Source organism: Thalassophryne amazonica, chromosome 15, assembly GCF_902500255.1.
Source record: "Thalassophryne amazonica chromosome 15, fThaAma1.1, whole genome shotgun sequence".
Classification (NCBI taxonomy): Eukaryota; Metazoa; Chordata; class Actinopteri; order Batrachoidiformes; family Batrachoididae; genus Thalassophryne; species Thalassophryne amazonica.
The window spans coordinates 1,103,876-1,116,670 of NC_047117.1; the positions used below are offsets into that span (position 1 = coordinate 1,103,876).

A 12,795-nucleotide genomic window follows, 5' to 3' on the forward strand; every position below is an offset into this window, starting at 1 on the left:
AGGACTGTGTCATACCTAGCAACGGGGTCAACCCCGCCCCCTCACAAAGAAGGGAGTTTCTGCTGGCGCACTGATTCCTTGCCAGGAAATTTTAGGCTCTGTTTGGAGCCTTTGAGTTCATTTCTCTGGTGCTCATTTGAAGAGAAATCAAACTGATCATTTTCTGCCACTACAGGAAACTGGAACTGATCAGCTGCCCCGCAGTCAAACATGCCTGTTTCCATAGCAACAACAAAAACATTGAAAACCAGAGGGGTTTTTCGGGGGGGGGTAGAATAAAGCATGTTTATATGCTGTGTGTGTGCGCATTTACAGGTGTGTACAGTCAGGTCCACAAGTATTTGGACAACACTTTGCCGCTGTTCGCAACAGCAGAGTTAAAATCAAATGTTTCCTTGATGTTTAAGAAATATCACATGCACCATTTACAGTTTACAGCCACTTTTGCACACAATCTACACTCAACAAAAATGTAAACGTAACACTTTTGGTTTTGCTCCCATTTTGTATGAGATGAACTGAAAGATCTAAAACTTTTTCCACATACACAATATCACCATTTCCCTCAAATATTGTTCACAAACCAGTCTAAATCTGTGATAGTGAGCACTTCTCCTTTGCTGAGATAATCCATCCCACCTCACAGGTGTGCCATATCAAGATGCTGATTAGACACCATGATTAGTGCACAGGTGTGCCTTAGACTGCCCACAATAAAAGGCCACTCTGAAAGGTGCAGTTTTATCACACAGCACAATGCCACAGATGTCGCAAGATTTGAGGGAGCGTACAGTTGGCATGCTGACAGCAGGAATGTCAACCAGAGCTGTTGCTCGTGTATTGAATGTTCATTTCTCTACCATAAGCCGTCTCCAAAGGCGTTTCAGAGAATTTGGCAGTACATCCAACCAGCCTCACAACCGCAGACCACGTGTAACCACACCAGCCCAGGACCTCCACATCCAGCATGTTCATCTCCAAGATCGTCTGAGACCAGCCACTCGGACAGCTGCTGAAACAATCGGTTTGCATAACCAAAGAATTTCTGCACAAACTGTCAGAAACCGTCTCAGGGAAGCTCATCTGCATGCTCGTCGTCCTCATCGGGGTCTCGACCTGACTCCAGTTCGTCGTCATAACCGACTTGAGTGGGCAAATGCTCACATTCGCTGGCGTTTGACACGTTGGAGAGGTGTTCTCTTCATGGATGAATCCTGGTTCACACTGTCCAGGGCAGATGGCAGACAGCGTGTGTGGCGTCGTGTGGGTGAGCGGTTTTCTGATGTCAATGTTGTGGATCGAGTGGCCCATGGTGGCGGTGGGGTTATGGTATGGGCAGACGTCTGTTATGGACGAAGAACACAGGTGCATTTTATTGATGGCATTTTGAATGCACAGAGATACTGTGACGAGATCCTGAGGCCCATTGTTGTGCCATATATCCAAGAACATCACCTCATGTTGCAGCAGGATAATGCACGGCCCCATGTTGCAAGGATCTGTACACAATTCTTGGAAGCTGAAAATGTCCCCGTTCTTGCATGGTCGGCATACTCACCGGACATGTCACCCATTGAGCATGTTTGGGATGCTCTGGACCGGCGTATACCAGTTCCTGCCAATATCCAGCAACTTCGCACAGCCATTGAAGAGGAGTGGACCAACATTCCACAGGCCACAATTGACAACCTGATCAACTCTATGCGAAGGAGATGTGTTGCACTGCATGAGGCAAATGGTGGTCACACCAGATACTGACTGGTATCCCCCCCAATAAAACAAAACTGCACCTTTCAGAGTGGCCTTTTATTGTGGACAGTCTAAGGCACACCTGTGCACTAATCATGGTGTCTAATCAGCATCTTGATATGGCACACCTGTGAGGTGGGATGGATTATCTCAGCAAAGGAGAAGTGCTCACTATCACAGATTTAAAATGGTTTGTGAACAATATTTGAGGGAAATGGTGATATTGTGTATGTGGAAAAAGTTTTAGATCTTTGAGTTCATCTCATACAAAATGGGAGCAAAACCAAAAGTGTTGCGTTTATATTTTTGTTGAGTGTATTTTCAGAGGCTGGAAGGAATCAGAAAAACTACATTTAAGTATTATTTCTTACTTTTCCAGCCATTTTTCTTTAGACAATGAACACATGAACGTGTTGATGAAGAAACAGTTCAGTGAATCTGTCTGCAGAGATTTCATAAGACCCTCTAAGGTCCGCCCACTTCACTGAACACCATATTGATCATTGTAATTTATCAATCAGCAGCTGTCGCTTTTTTTGTCAATGTCACCTGATTCTTTGACACCAGTCACCAAAACAAACCAAAAAACATCCCACTTTAAATTTTTAAAGAATGGCCAATATTCTTTGTCACTCAGCATTTCTCAAAGCATGGTCCATGGACCACTGGGGGTCATGAGTATATTAGTAGAAATCACATTAATTCAGTAATCACTAGCGCGTTGCCCGTGGGGATCCATGGGCTCTAGATTGGGTAGTGGGGTGGTTTCTAAAGTTTTGAAATTTAATCCTCTGACCCCTGAATAGGTTCCAGTTGATTGGAAAAAAAAAAAAAAACATGCTGTGTAAAATGTTTGTATAAATACATTTTTAGAGGTAACTCAGAAGCATTGAAAGTTTGCCGTTTTCTGCTATATAACAGTATACAAACTAAAGCTTAATGGTGCCCCAACCCAACCTGAACAACAGGTCAAAGGTCCTGATGAATTCAACACGGCCTCCACTGCTAATTTTCAAGCTTTAGTTTGTACGTTATATAGCATGAATAAAGCAAACTGTCAGTGCTTTTGAGCTCCCACAAAAAATTAATTTATACAAACAAATTTTTTCTCCTTAATGATTCCACAGCAGACTTACAAAGAAAACAGATTTTCTTTTCTCTTCTTTGAGGATGATCTCAGTTTTATGTTTCTTCTTTGCATGTTTTTGTCACTGCCTGCAACATGTCTACATCCACTCATGGCTAAAGATAGGCGTGAAAACTGGGCTTGTGCACGTGGGGCTCGAGGTTAGTTTTAGTCGTGACTCTGCAGTTTGATAAACAGACCTGAAGGACATTGGGTAAGACGGCGCAGTTTGAATTCTGTGAATCTAAATCAAATGAAAAGGTCCAAAGGTCTTTTGGTTAAGGCCAGAGTTTCAGAGTTGAACGTGCACAGGTCCAGGAGAGATGGTTGTGTGTTAGAAAGGGATCGGGGGGCTGGTGGGGTCTGACCTGGACTGTGGTCCTTACAGAGTTGGTTTGTGTTCATGTCACAGCAGTCTGTGTCTTCACTGTCTCAGGGTCGTCCTCTGTGTCGTCCATGGTGACTTTCAGTCGAAGTTCAGAGGACACCCCAATCCCCCCTCCTGTGCCCCCCCGAAGACGACCAGAATCGGCACCAGCAGAATCTTCGCCAAGCAAGGTAATTTTCCAGACCTGATGAGACACTGGACTAAATCCACTCGAGGCCTGGCTTATGTTTAGTTTGAAAATGAGGTGTTGAGGGGGCATGTCCTCTGCACTGACATCTTTCTGTCCTCTGCAGATGACGTCAAAGCTGGATAGCCCCCCCGCCGTTCCTCCCCGTCAGCCCACCTGTAAACTCCTCCCACCTCGTTATACTTCCTCACTATCTTCTTTGTCTCCTCCGGACAGTCCTCCGTCTCTGCCCCCGCGTGAACCACTTGGCTCCCCGCTGCACCTCCTCCCACCGCCGCAGGGCCGGCCCTGCTGCGACCTCCTATCCCAGGCCTTCTTTCCGTCTACTATCAACTCCAGCGTTACCACCTCTTCTTCTCCCCCTCCTCCCCTGGAGGCTGTTGTCCCGAGCCCTTCCCCAGGCTCACGGAAGATGCCCGTGCCTTCCCCGCCACTCCCCCTCCTGCCTTCAGATGGGCCTCCTGTTCCTCCCCGCCCTGGAGTCCCCAGACTGCCTCCTAAAACTTACAAGAGGGCGTCGCTAAGCCAGGCCCCCTTGTTGGACACACCCCCAGTGCTGGATCAGAATGAGACAAAATAATGAGCTTTATACTTTGATAGATCAGCCAGGACATCTGCGCCCAGTGAGGATGGAGAGAAGAACATCTGATTCAACAAACTGGTTTCTCAATCTGTGAAGTGGGATCTGACTGGTCGTGAAGGATGAATCCAAGCTGTGGTGGGTGAGAGACTGCTGTCGACTGAACTTTGAGCAGGTGCCAGTAGGCTTCAGGTACCCGGCCACAACCAAAGAGGTACTTTATTCAGATGGACATGTTGATTGTTGTGCTCACAAGAACCGAACCAGATAAGGGAATAAAACTATTTGTACTCTGAACCTCAAAGCTCTTTTTTGAACTTGTGTGTAAACTAAAAAAAAAATGTTTCCAGGTTCAAACTGTTTGCTGTAGTTTTATTGACAAAACTCAAAATGCAGATCTATGAAGACCTAAAATGCCTTCGTCCCAAAGACACCAGAACCATTTTTAGTTGCTTGATTCAGATTATTGCATGTTGACAGTTTTAGACTTTTCAGTTCTGGTCTTCAGGCTTCACTCTGAACCATCTCCAGGTCCATCCAGGGTTGCAGGGTTCATAAGCAACAGTTTTTGGACCCTGGAAAGGATGATCTCATTGGAGCCTTGGCAGTCATCGGGTCCATATGGGGGCATGACTGTTAAAGTGCCGCCTACTTTCAGTGCCTCGCTGCCATAATCGTTCTCTACGGGCACTCTGTTCTTCTCCAGCCACCGCCTGACGCACTCCTTCCGCCTCTGCAGCTCTCCCACACTGAACCTGCTGCTGTCTGGAAGGAGGAGCACCGCAGAAAGGCGCGCTGTTGTCTCCATGTCCGCCTGCTGCAGCACCTCCACCTCCTCCACGGCGTGGCCCATCACCACCCTGACCGAGACAGTGCCCTCCTCCCCAAAGTTCACCAGGACAACACTGCAGAGGAGACCACAGTTAGTCAGGGTTAGTCTCTGGCAGTGGTGGGCACAGCTAACCGAAAAGTTAGCTTCGATAACCGCTAATCCGCTAACTGAAAAGTTAACTTTTATACCGCTAAGCCAGTAATTTGCTAAAAAAAAAATTGCGGACATTACAGCTAACCGCTAACTTTTAGTATTGACTCGGTACACTGGCAGCTACTGATAAGCCAGTTTTGAATTTAAGCACCGCACGGACTTCTGAGTAAATTCAAAGACGATCAGAAATCCAAAACGAACAATGAGCCAGAGCTGTTGTCTTTATGCATTCTGCCAGCTGCTGCAAAGAAATGTCACTTTTCACACACAACAATACAGTGGCAGAAAACATCAAACGCAAGGCACGTTTCACTCTTTCATTTATAAACAAAATGAATTACGGTGAAAAGTAATCGGTGATCCACAAATGCTGAATCACACTTGACAAACAGAATTTTTGGTTTTGCAAATGGCTTTTTTTAAAACAGATGAAAAGGACATATTTACAAATGCACATTTATTTGTAAAAATCTGTTTTTTACAAATAAATGTATTTGTGGCTCACACATTCGCTTTGCTCACTTACACAAATTGAGACATTCTCACAAAACTGCATTTTAGATTTACAGCGGCCTGACTGTTGCAAAACACACAATAGACAGGAAGTAACGTATGATTTTAGGGTTTATGTTTCTGGCCATTAAGCTTTACTCATTATGATAGCAAAAAATGTTAGCAAACTGAAAGTTAACGGAACAAAATTTAGCGGAAGCTAATTGGTCCACTGATGGTTTTTAAAGTTAGCTGAAAAGCTAATCTGCTAACAAAAAGTTAGCTTCATTAATTGGCGGATTAGCGGAACTGTGCCTGGTAACTCAGTATCCAGCTATAGTGACTCGTAAACCATTTCATTAAACATAAGGAGCCACTGTAAGTAAGTAAACTTTATTTGTATTGAACCTTTCAAGATAAAATCACAGTGCCCCACAGTAACAATAAATTAAAAATGCCAGTAACATAAAACTAAAATCACTGCAATACACTGGCTGCAATACTGAGTTTAACCACAAGGGGACCAGTCAAGTTGGGGTGTCAATTCCTTCTTAAGTCAAATTCAGTTTTATTGTCAATGCCATGTGTACTGGACATACATAGGATTGATACTGCAGTACTCCCTGAGGCCCACAGTGCAAGTAGCAATAAAAATACTAATAGTAATTAGGGATGCACTGATCCCGATACCAGTATCGGGTATCAGCCCGATCCTGTATTCATTTACTCGTATTTGTAATCATAAAACTTCTCCAATACTCCGTGACCTGATACCCCTTTACAGCAGTGTGATGTCAACCTCTCAATGTGGAATTTTCACACTTTGTAATTTCCAGACTATAAGCTGCTACTTTTTCATACATTTTGAAAACTGCAGCTTAAACAATGATGCGGCTAATTTATGGATTTTTACAGGTTTTCATGTAATTTGCTCATAAGTCAAAATATGTCCATCAATGCTGTCCACTGATTGGCTGAAAGTTCTCATGCAGAATAAATTCACACACAGAGTAACTAATAAAGTCTTACCTGTTCGTGGAATTCATCATCACATGATCCTGAACAAAAATTATTCACATACAGCCTCCTGACTTTGGAAAACAACATCTGAAAATACTTTAATTCCTCATGTGGCTGATAAAAAAGTTCCTCCGTGACTTTGCACCAGTTCCTCCGCCAGAACTCAGATCATGGATTCAGCAGTGGAGGTCGTCCATCAGGTTGGTGAGTTTCAGCCCCTGGTGTGGGTGTTAAGGTCCGCTACAGGTGTAATTTGTTTGCGGAATGTCTGTGGTGCTGCATTCGGAGCCGATCTGCTATAACTCCATGAGCTGCAATTTGCACCTCAGGTTCATAGAGTCACTGCGCACCTCATTCATTAATGTCTCATTTAGCACAGGCAACGGGTGATTCTGTGTGAACATGATGAAATTATCCCATGATCCACAAAGAAAAACTAAAATGTTAAAATTACTCCGTTTTGCCTCTGTGTGTTGTGGAGATGCCGGGCAACACCGTGTGCATGTGCATGCGACGCTGTGCTCCTCCAATATTTACATGTTCCAGGTTTTGATGGGGATATATATATATATATATATATATATATAGTATGTATTTGTGTATGTTATGTATACATAATTAATTACAAGTTTAAAAAATAGTGTGGAGAGTGAAAGGCTGTTTAGCTTAGTGTCACACATTGTCGATAAAAACAGAAATGATGCAGAGAAGCTTCTTTTCATCAAAAAGAATGTGTCCCTCACATTTTCAAAGGACAATTTGTTGGAGTCAAAAAGTGAATTTGCATGATTTAAGTGAAATGTTTGTAAATAAAAAAAGCTAATTGTACTGGTAGCAGTTACAGTCAAAAAGTAAGGATCAACTGATGGATAAAACATGCTTTTTAAAGTCATCATAAAACTGTCATGGTATCATTATTTGTATCAGTGCTTGTACTCAGTCTGGAAAAAAGTGGTATTGGTGCATCCGTAATAATAATTAAAAATAGAGATGTAAACATCCAGGAGAGATTATGCAAATTGCTGTACGTAATAATACAAAAACAAACAGTACAGTGTTTTCTGACACTCAGCAGTGAAGGACGTGAAAGTTTGTAATGTGTCCAAGATCCAAGGCAGATGTGTTTATAGAGAAAATTCTGAGGACCAGAGACAGCAGCGGCTTTGGATTTGGATTTCTGGGCGGTCTGCTTGGTTCTGTCCATATTAAAGCTTCCTTCAGCTCTGCTGAGCCAGGTCTCTGTGTGTGTCACTTAGAAAGCTCGTAACACTCCACTGCAGCCTGTAAAATGAGCGACCTGCCTCATCTCCATGCGGCGATGCTGTGCTGCGTTCACAGTCTTGTGTGCATTTGGGACACATCAGTTTTTTAGGTATAGGTGTTAAACTTTACAATCTTGCATATTTTCCAGTTTTTAAACATAAAAAATGACCAACAGTGGTCTAGAATTACTTGTAATACACACCTTTGTCCTTAACATGACTTTATTTACAGGTATCAAGACAACACAGTGGAGAGAAAGTGTTAAGTCATTATCTATCAAAGTACCCACGTTTCCTGAAAGCAACATCATGTGAGGATTGATTGCTCTGCTGTCACTCACAATTCCACGCCCCTCTTAATCGAAGCCACACCAGAACGGGGCCAAAAGTTTGAAACTGAAAAAATAAGATCTGAAGGTGAAAAAAAGAATTATGAATGAAAATAAATTTGATCAAAAAAAATTAGAGCTGAATCAAAAATGTATTTAAACTGAAAAATATATATCTTACACTTATTTTTATTTTGATAATACTTTTTAAATTATTATAAAATTCAAGAACAACACTTTAATTTTCAGTTTCAAAATCTATTTTTTCAATCTTTTTTATTTTCAGATTACAAAACTTTTGGCCTTGATTTAGATCAATACCATAACTGCACTAAACAATCATTGACAATAACCCCCCCTTCCTTTTTATGTTTACCTGGTCGCACTGCACTTTATACTTATGTATTTTAATTTATTGTAAGTGTATTTTATTATGTAACTTTTTTCATGTTTACCTGCTGGAGTTGCAGCCCTAATTTCATGGTTCTGAAATCAGTTCATTGACAATAAAGGTATTCAATTCAATTAGAACCCAGAACACGTGATGCAGAGGAACTGTGTGAAGATCCTGTTGCACTTTTCTCTCCACAAAAAAAAATAATAATAATAAATCACTTTGTGATCAATGACTTGTCTCATATTTGGCTTAAAGTTGGAGAGAATCTATGAAATAGTTTAAAAATCAAACTGAACAGAAACTACTAGATTCTCTTTTGACTGACTGATATGGCTGCTGAAAGGGGTGGGGCTAAGGGTTGGCACAACACCCAATCACATCATGGCTGGAAACCAAAATATACTACTACTAAGTACTGACTTTATTTTTCACTCCCAGTTTTCAGAATAAGATCATTTCCTTCAGGATAAATAAAGTTGAATCCTTTTCATCCGCTGAAGTAAAAGATGTAAAATTTATTTGCACACTAAAGGTTTATTTCTCAAGTTTTTCAAAATCCATCTGATCCAGATCCAGGATCAGATCCAAGTGCTGATTAATGATGATTATTGCAGAGATGTTCTTTTGGGCTTTTCACTTTTCTATCATGATGTCGTTCGTTATGAGGGAGCATTTAATTCGCACGCCGACTGTGGGAACGCACACACATAGCTACCCCGAGGCTCGTTATTGTGAATCATCTGCCGCTGTGACCTCACAACAGTGTGATGAAATGCAAAACTCACAGGTCGCCATGAGAAGCTCTTATTGGTTGATAGCCTTTCGTGTTTTAGGGTGACACCTCAACTTTTTGACAATTCCTTTTGTGGTTTTGCTCACTGTGTGGAGTCGATGCTGGAATGTTTTCTTGTGAAGACTTTGGAAAGACTAGAATATGTGATCAGGACAGTTTATAATTTTAGCTGCAGGTCAGAACCTTTATAAAAAAAAAAAGGGTCTGTGAGCATCCCTGATGAACAAGTGATGGATCCTTCATGTTCTCTGGGACTGATCGTAAAGACCGAGGTCCCACACGAGCCCTGAGGTCCACTGGTACTTGTTCTTCTTTGTCCCGGACACCAGCGTCAAGCAGGTCAAAGTCTCCACCTCTCACTGCAGGCCACGCCCATCCATCACAAGTTACTGCGCATGGAAGTGGACGTCTGAAAACGTGGATGAACGGCACAGACGTAAAGAGAACAAAGACCGACAGAAGCTTCCAGCAACAATCACGTGCAGCGTCTGTGAGAAACGGTCAAGACTGGACCTGGTGTGTCACCTCCATGTCCCCCATCCCATCCAGGAATCGAACAAGAGACCATCTCCCTCACCACCGAGGGATCGCCATGACGACTTCCCCATCCAAGAGTCTATAAGGAGAGTTTCCTTCTAATACAAACATGATGACGCAGGCTCATTCACACGTTCACACAGGCCCATTCACTCACCCACTTAGTCACACGTTCACACAGGGTCATTTACTCGCCCACTTACATATTCATATGTTCACGCGGGCTCATTCACTCGCCCACTTATTCACACGTTCGCACAGGCTCATTTACTCGCCCACTTACATATTCACACATTCACGCGGGCTCATTCACTCACACACTTAGTCACACATTAACTGGAGCTCATTCATTCACCCAATTATTCACATGTTCACATGGTCTCATTCACACGTTCACACAGGGTCATTTACTCACACACTTACATATTCACACGTTCACATGGGCTCATTCACTCGCCCACTTATTCACACGTTCACACAGGCTCATTTACTCGCCCACTTACATATTCACACATTCACGCGGGCTCATTCACTCACACAGTCACACATTAACTGGAGCTCATTCACTCACCCACTTATTCACATGTTCACGCAGGGTCATTTACTCACCCACTTATTCACATGTTCACACAGGGTCATTTACTCACCCACTTATTCACACGTTCACGCAGGGTCATTTACTCACCCACTTATTCACACGTTCACATGGGCTGATTCACTCACCCACTTAGTCACAGGTTCACGCAGGCTGATTCACACGTTCACGCGGGCTCATTCACTCGCCCACTTAGTCACACGTTCACGCGGGCTCATTCACTCGCCCACTTAGTCACACGTTCACGCGGGCTCATTCACTCGCCCACTTAGTCACACGTTCACGCGGGCTCATTCACACGTTCACAGGGGCTCATTCACTCGTCCACTTAGTCACACGTTGACAGGGGCTCATTCACTCGTCCACTTACATATTCACACGTTCACAGGGGCTCATCCACTTAGTCACACGTTCACATGGGCTCATTCACTCGTCCACTTACATATTCACACGTTCACATGGGCTCATTCACTCGTCCACTTAGTCACACGTTCACATGGGCTCATTCACTGGTCCACTTACATATTCACACGTTGACAGGGGCTCATTCACTCCTCACCCATTTACTTATTCACGTGTTCACTCACTCACTGTACACGTGAATGAGTTTCCTCGTTTTAATCACAAAATAAATCTACTACTTTGGAAAGAGAATCCAGAATGTTAATGAAACGGTCTGATCGGGATTCAGAACAGAATCAAGACTGTTGTGGTTCCGGTTTCAGGGTCTCACCGGGCAGCGACACTTCAAAGACGTAGGAACAATCAATCAAAGTGATTAATTGATAAACGAATAAAAGTTTGTACCTGGCGGAGACCGGATCCACAGTGAGCACGTGACCGCGGTGTTCTTCATCTCTTCCCGCCTTTACTTTTACGTGTTTGTTGACGTAACGGATCCACTGCAGCGGACCAAAAAGAAGCCACCCGCTCCGCGCCATCAGTCAGGAATCAATAATCAATAATGAATCCCGCCGAACGGCAGCTTTAAGGATCTGCAGGAAACACGAGCCCAGTTCAAGCTTCCGGTGCTTCCGGCTCTTTGTCTATGACGCTGCTGCCCCCTGCAGCTGGAGGTCAGAATTACACCCAAACAAGAGCAAACAATCAGCGGCCTCATGTCCAAAGACTAACGTGGGCTTTCTACTAAAAGTTGACCTTCGCCAAAACCCTGAATCTGGCCTAAGCACCAATATATTCAAATGTATGAAAGTGTGCGTAGCATTGAATTCACACACGTTCCGTTTGTACATCTCACTGAGCGTGGAACCAAACTCCTCCCTGGCCACGCCCCTTTTAAATATGCAGTTTCATGTAAATAGGCCCTTTGAGCAGGGATTCCCCATGACCCCACAACAGACAACATGAACACAAAAGAAATCATTCGCCCGATTGAGATATCCCATAATCCCTTGCGCACCAGAGAGTCGCTGTACTCAAAACAACATAGAGAATGCACATGACAACAATTTCAAATGAACATTATACTACTTTTCATCACGTTAAAAAAGACTGCATGCAACTCAGCCACATGGGGTCACATGGGGTGTGCAGCCAGTACAGACGGTTGCCCAGTTCAGGTGTTGTGCCGGATTCAGCACCCGTGCAGTGAAATGCACACCATGAAATGCACCCCCAACACCTGATCATCTTTTTAAAGTCCCGCTATACGGAGCCATAATGTAACTGAATGTCCTTTATTGTGTGTTTGGATGTTATTTAGCTGAAGAAGTCTGGATGGTGTAGCCCTTCTACTTAAAGTGTGAAGCCACATTATGTGTGGTGCAGATATTTGCCAGAAATGGATCACTTTGCTGGTTCTGGATCACGACACTCTGTGTCACTTTGGGTTCATTCCTGGCATCGGGAGCCCTTCTAATGCAGAATGATACACACTGTGCCCGAGAATGTGTTTTGAACACAAAATGATATAAATTATACTTATTAAATGAGAACTTAGTTACTTAGTTTCGAAAGGCGCCGTTATACGTTTTTACGAGCAAAAAGTGTGGAGGTGAGATTTCTCCCGAATTAAAAAGTTAAAGCCCTCCCATTCATGATGTTGAGATGACCCCCAAAGTCCACATGACTCACAACTGGCAAATTTTCACATTGGAGATAAATGCGTGCAGCAATTAAACAGCAAGACATAACACACTGACATTTTCTACCCAAGTAAGTATTTTCCCACTGTAGAACCAAAAACACTGAATGGGTAACTCACATTTACTACGTCTTAGAGATCGTTACTTTCAAACTTGCATGAATGAGTGAGTCAGAATACGTGCGCACACCGCAGACACCGGGATGTTTTGATTCCTCTGCTGATCACAAGGGCGGCTGGATCTGGTCGAG

General features: G+C 43.3%; 2 protein-coding genes across 2 annotated transcripts in view; one reads left to right on the top strand and one right to left on the bottom strand.

Moving 5' to 3' along the window:
* LOC117527118 (son of sevenless homolog 1-like) overlaps positions 1-4,327 on the top strand; it is a 204,337-nt gene extending 200,010 nt beyond the window's left edge. Inside the window, 2 exon segments of the mRNA XM_034189297.1 lie at positions 3,312-3,433; positions 3,557-4,327. Of these exon segments, the coding sequence (XP_034045188.1) occupies positions 3,312-3,433; positions 3,557-4,030 (596 nt within the window). The 3' untranslated portion in view covers positions 4,031-4,327.
* A 68-nt stretch (positions 4,328-4,395) lies between these two features.
* Positions 4,396-11,461, bottom strand: gemin6 (gem (nuclear organelle) associated protein 6). Its single transcript, XM_034189296.1, has 2 exons — positions 11,248-11,461; positions 4,396-4,935 (listed from the first exon to the last, which is right to left on the bottom strand). Exons 1-2 carry the CDS (start codon positions 11,379-11,381, stop codon positions 4,542-4,544), a joined length of 528 nt encoding a protein of 175 aa, XP_034045187.1. The 5' UTR covers positions 11,382-11,461; the 3' UTR covers positions 4,396-4,541.
* Between the last annotated feature and the right edge of the window lie 1,334 nt (positions 11,462-12,795).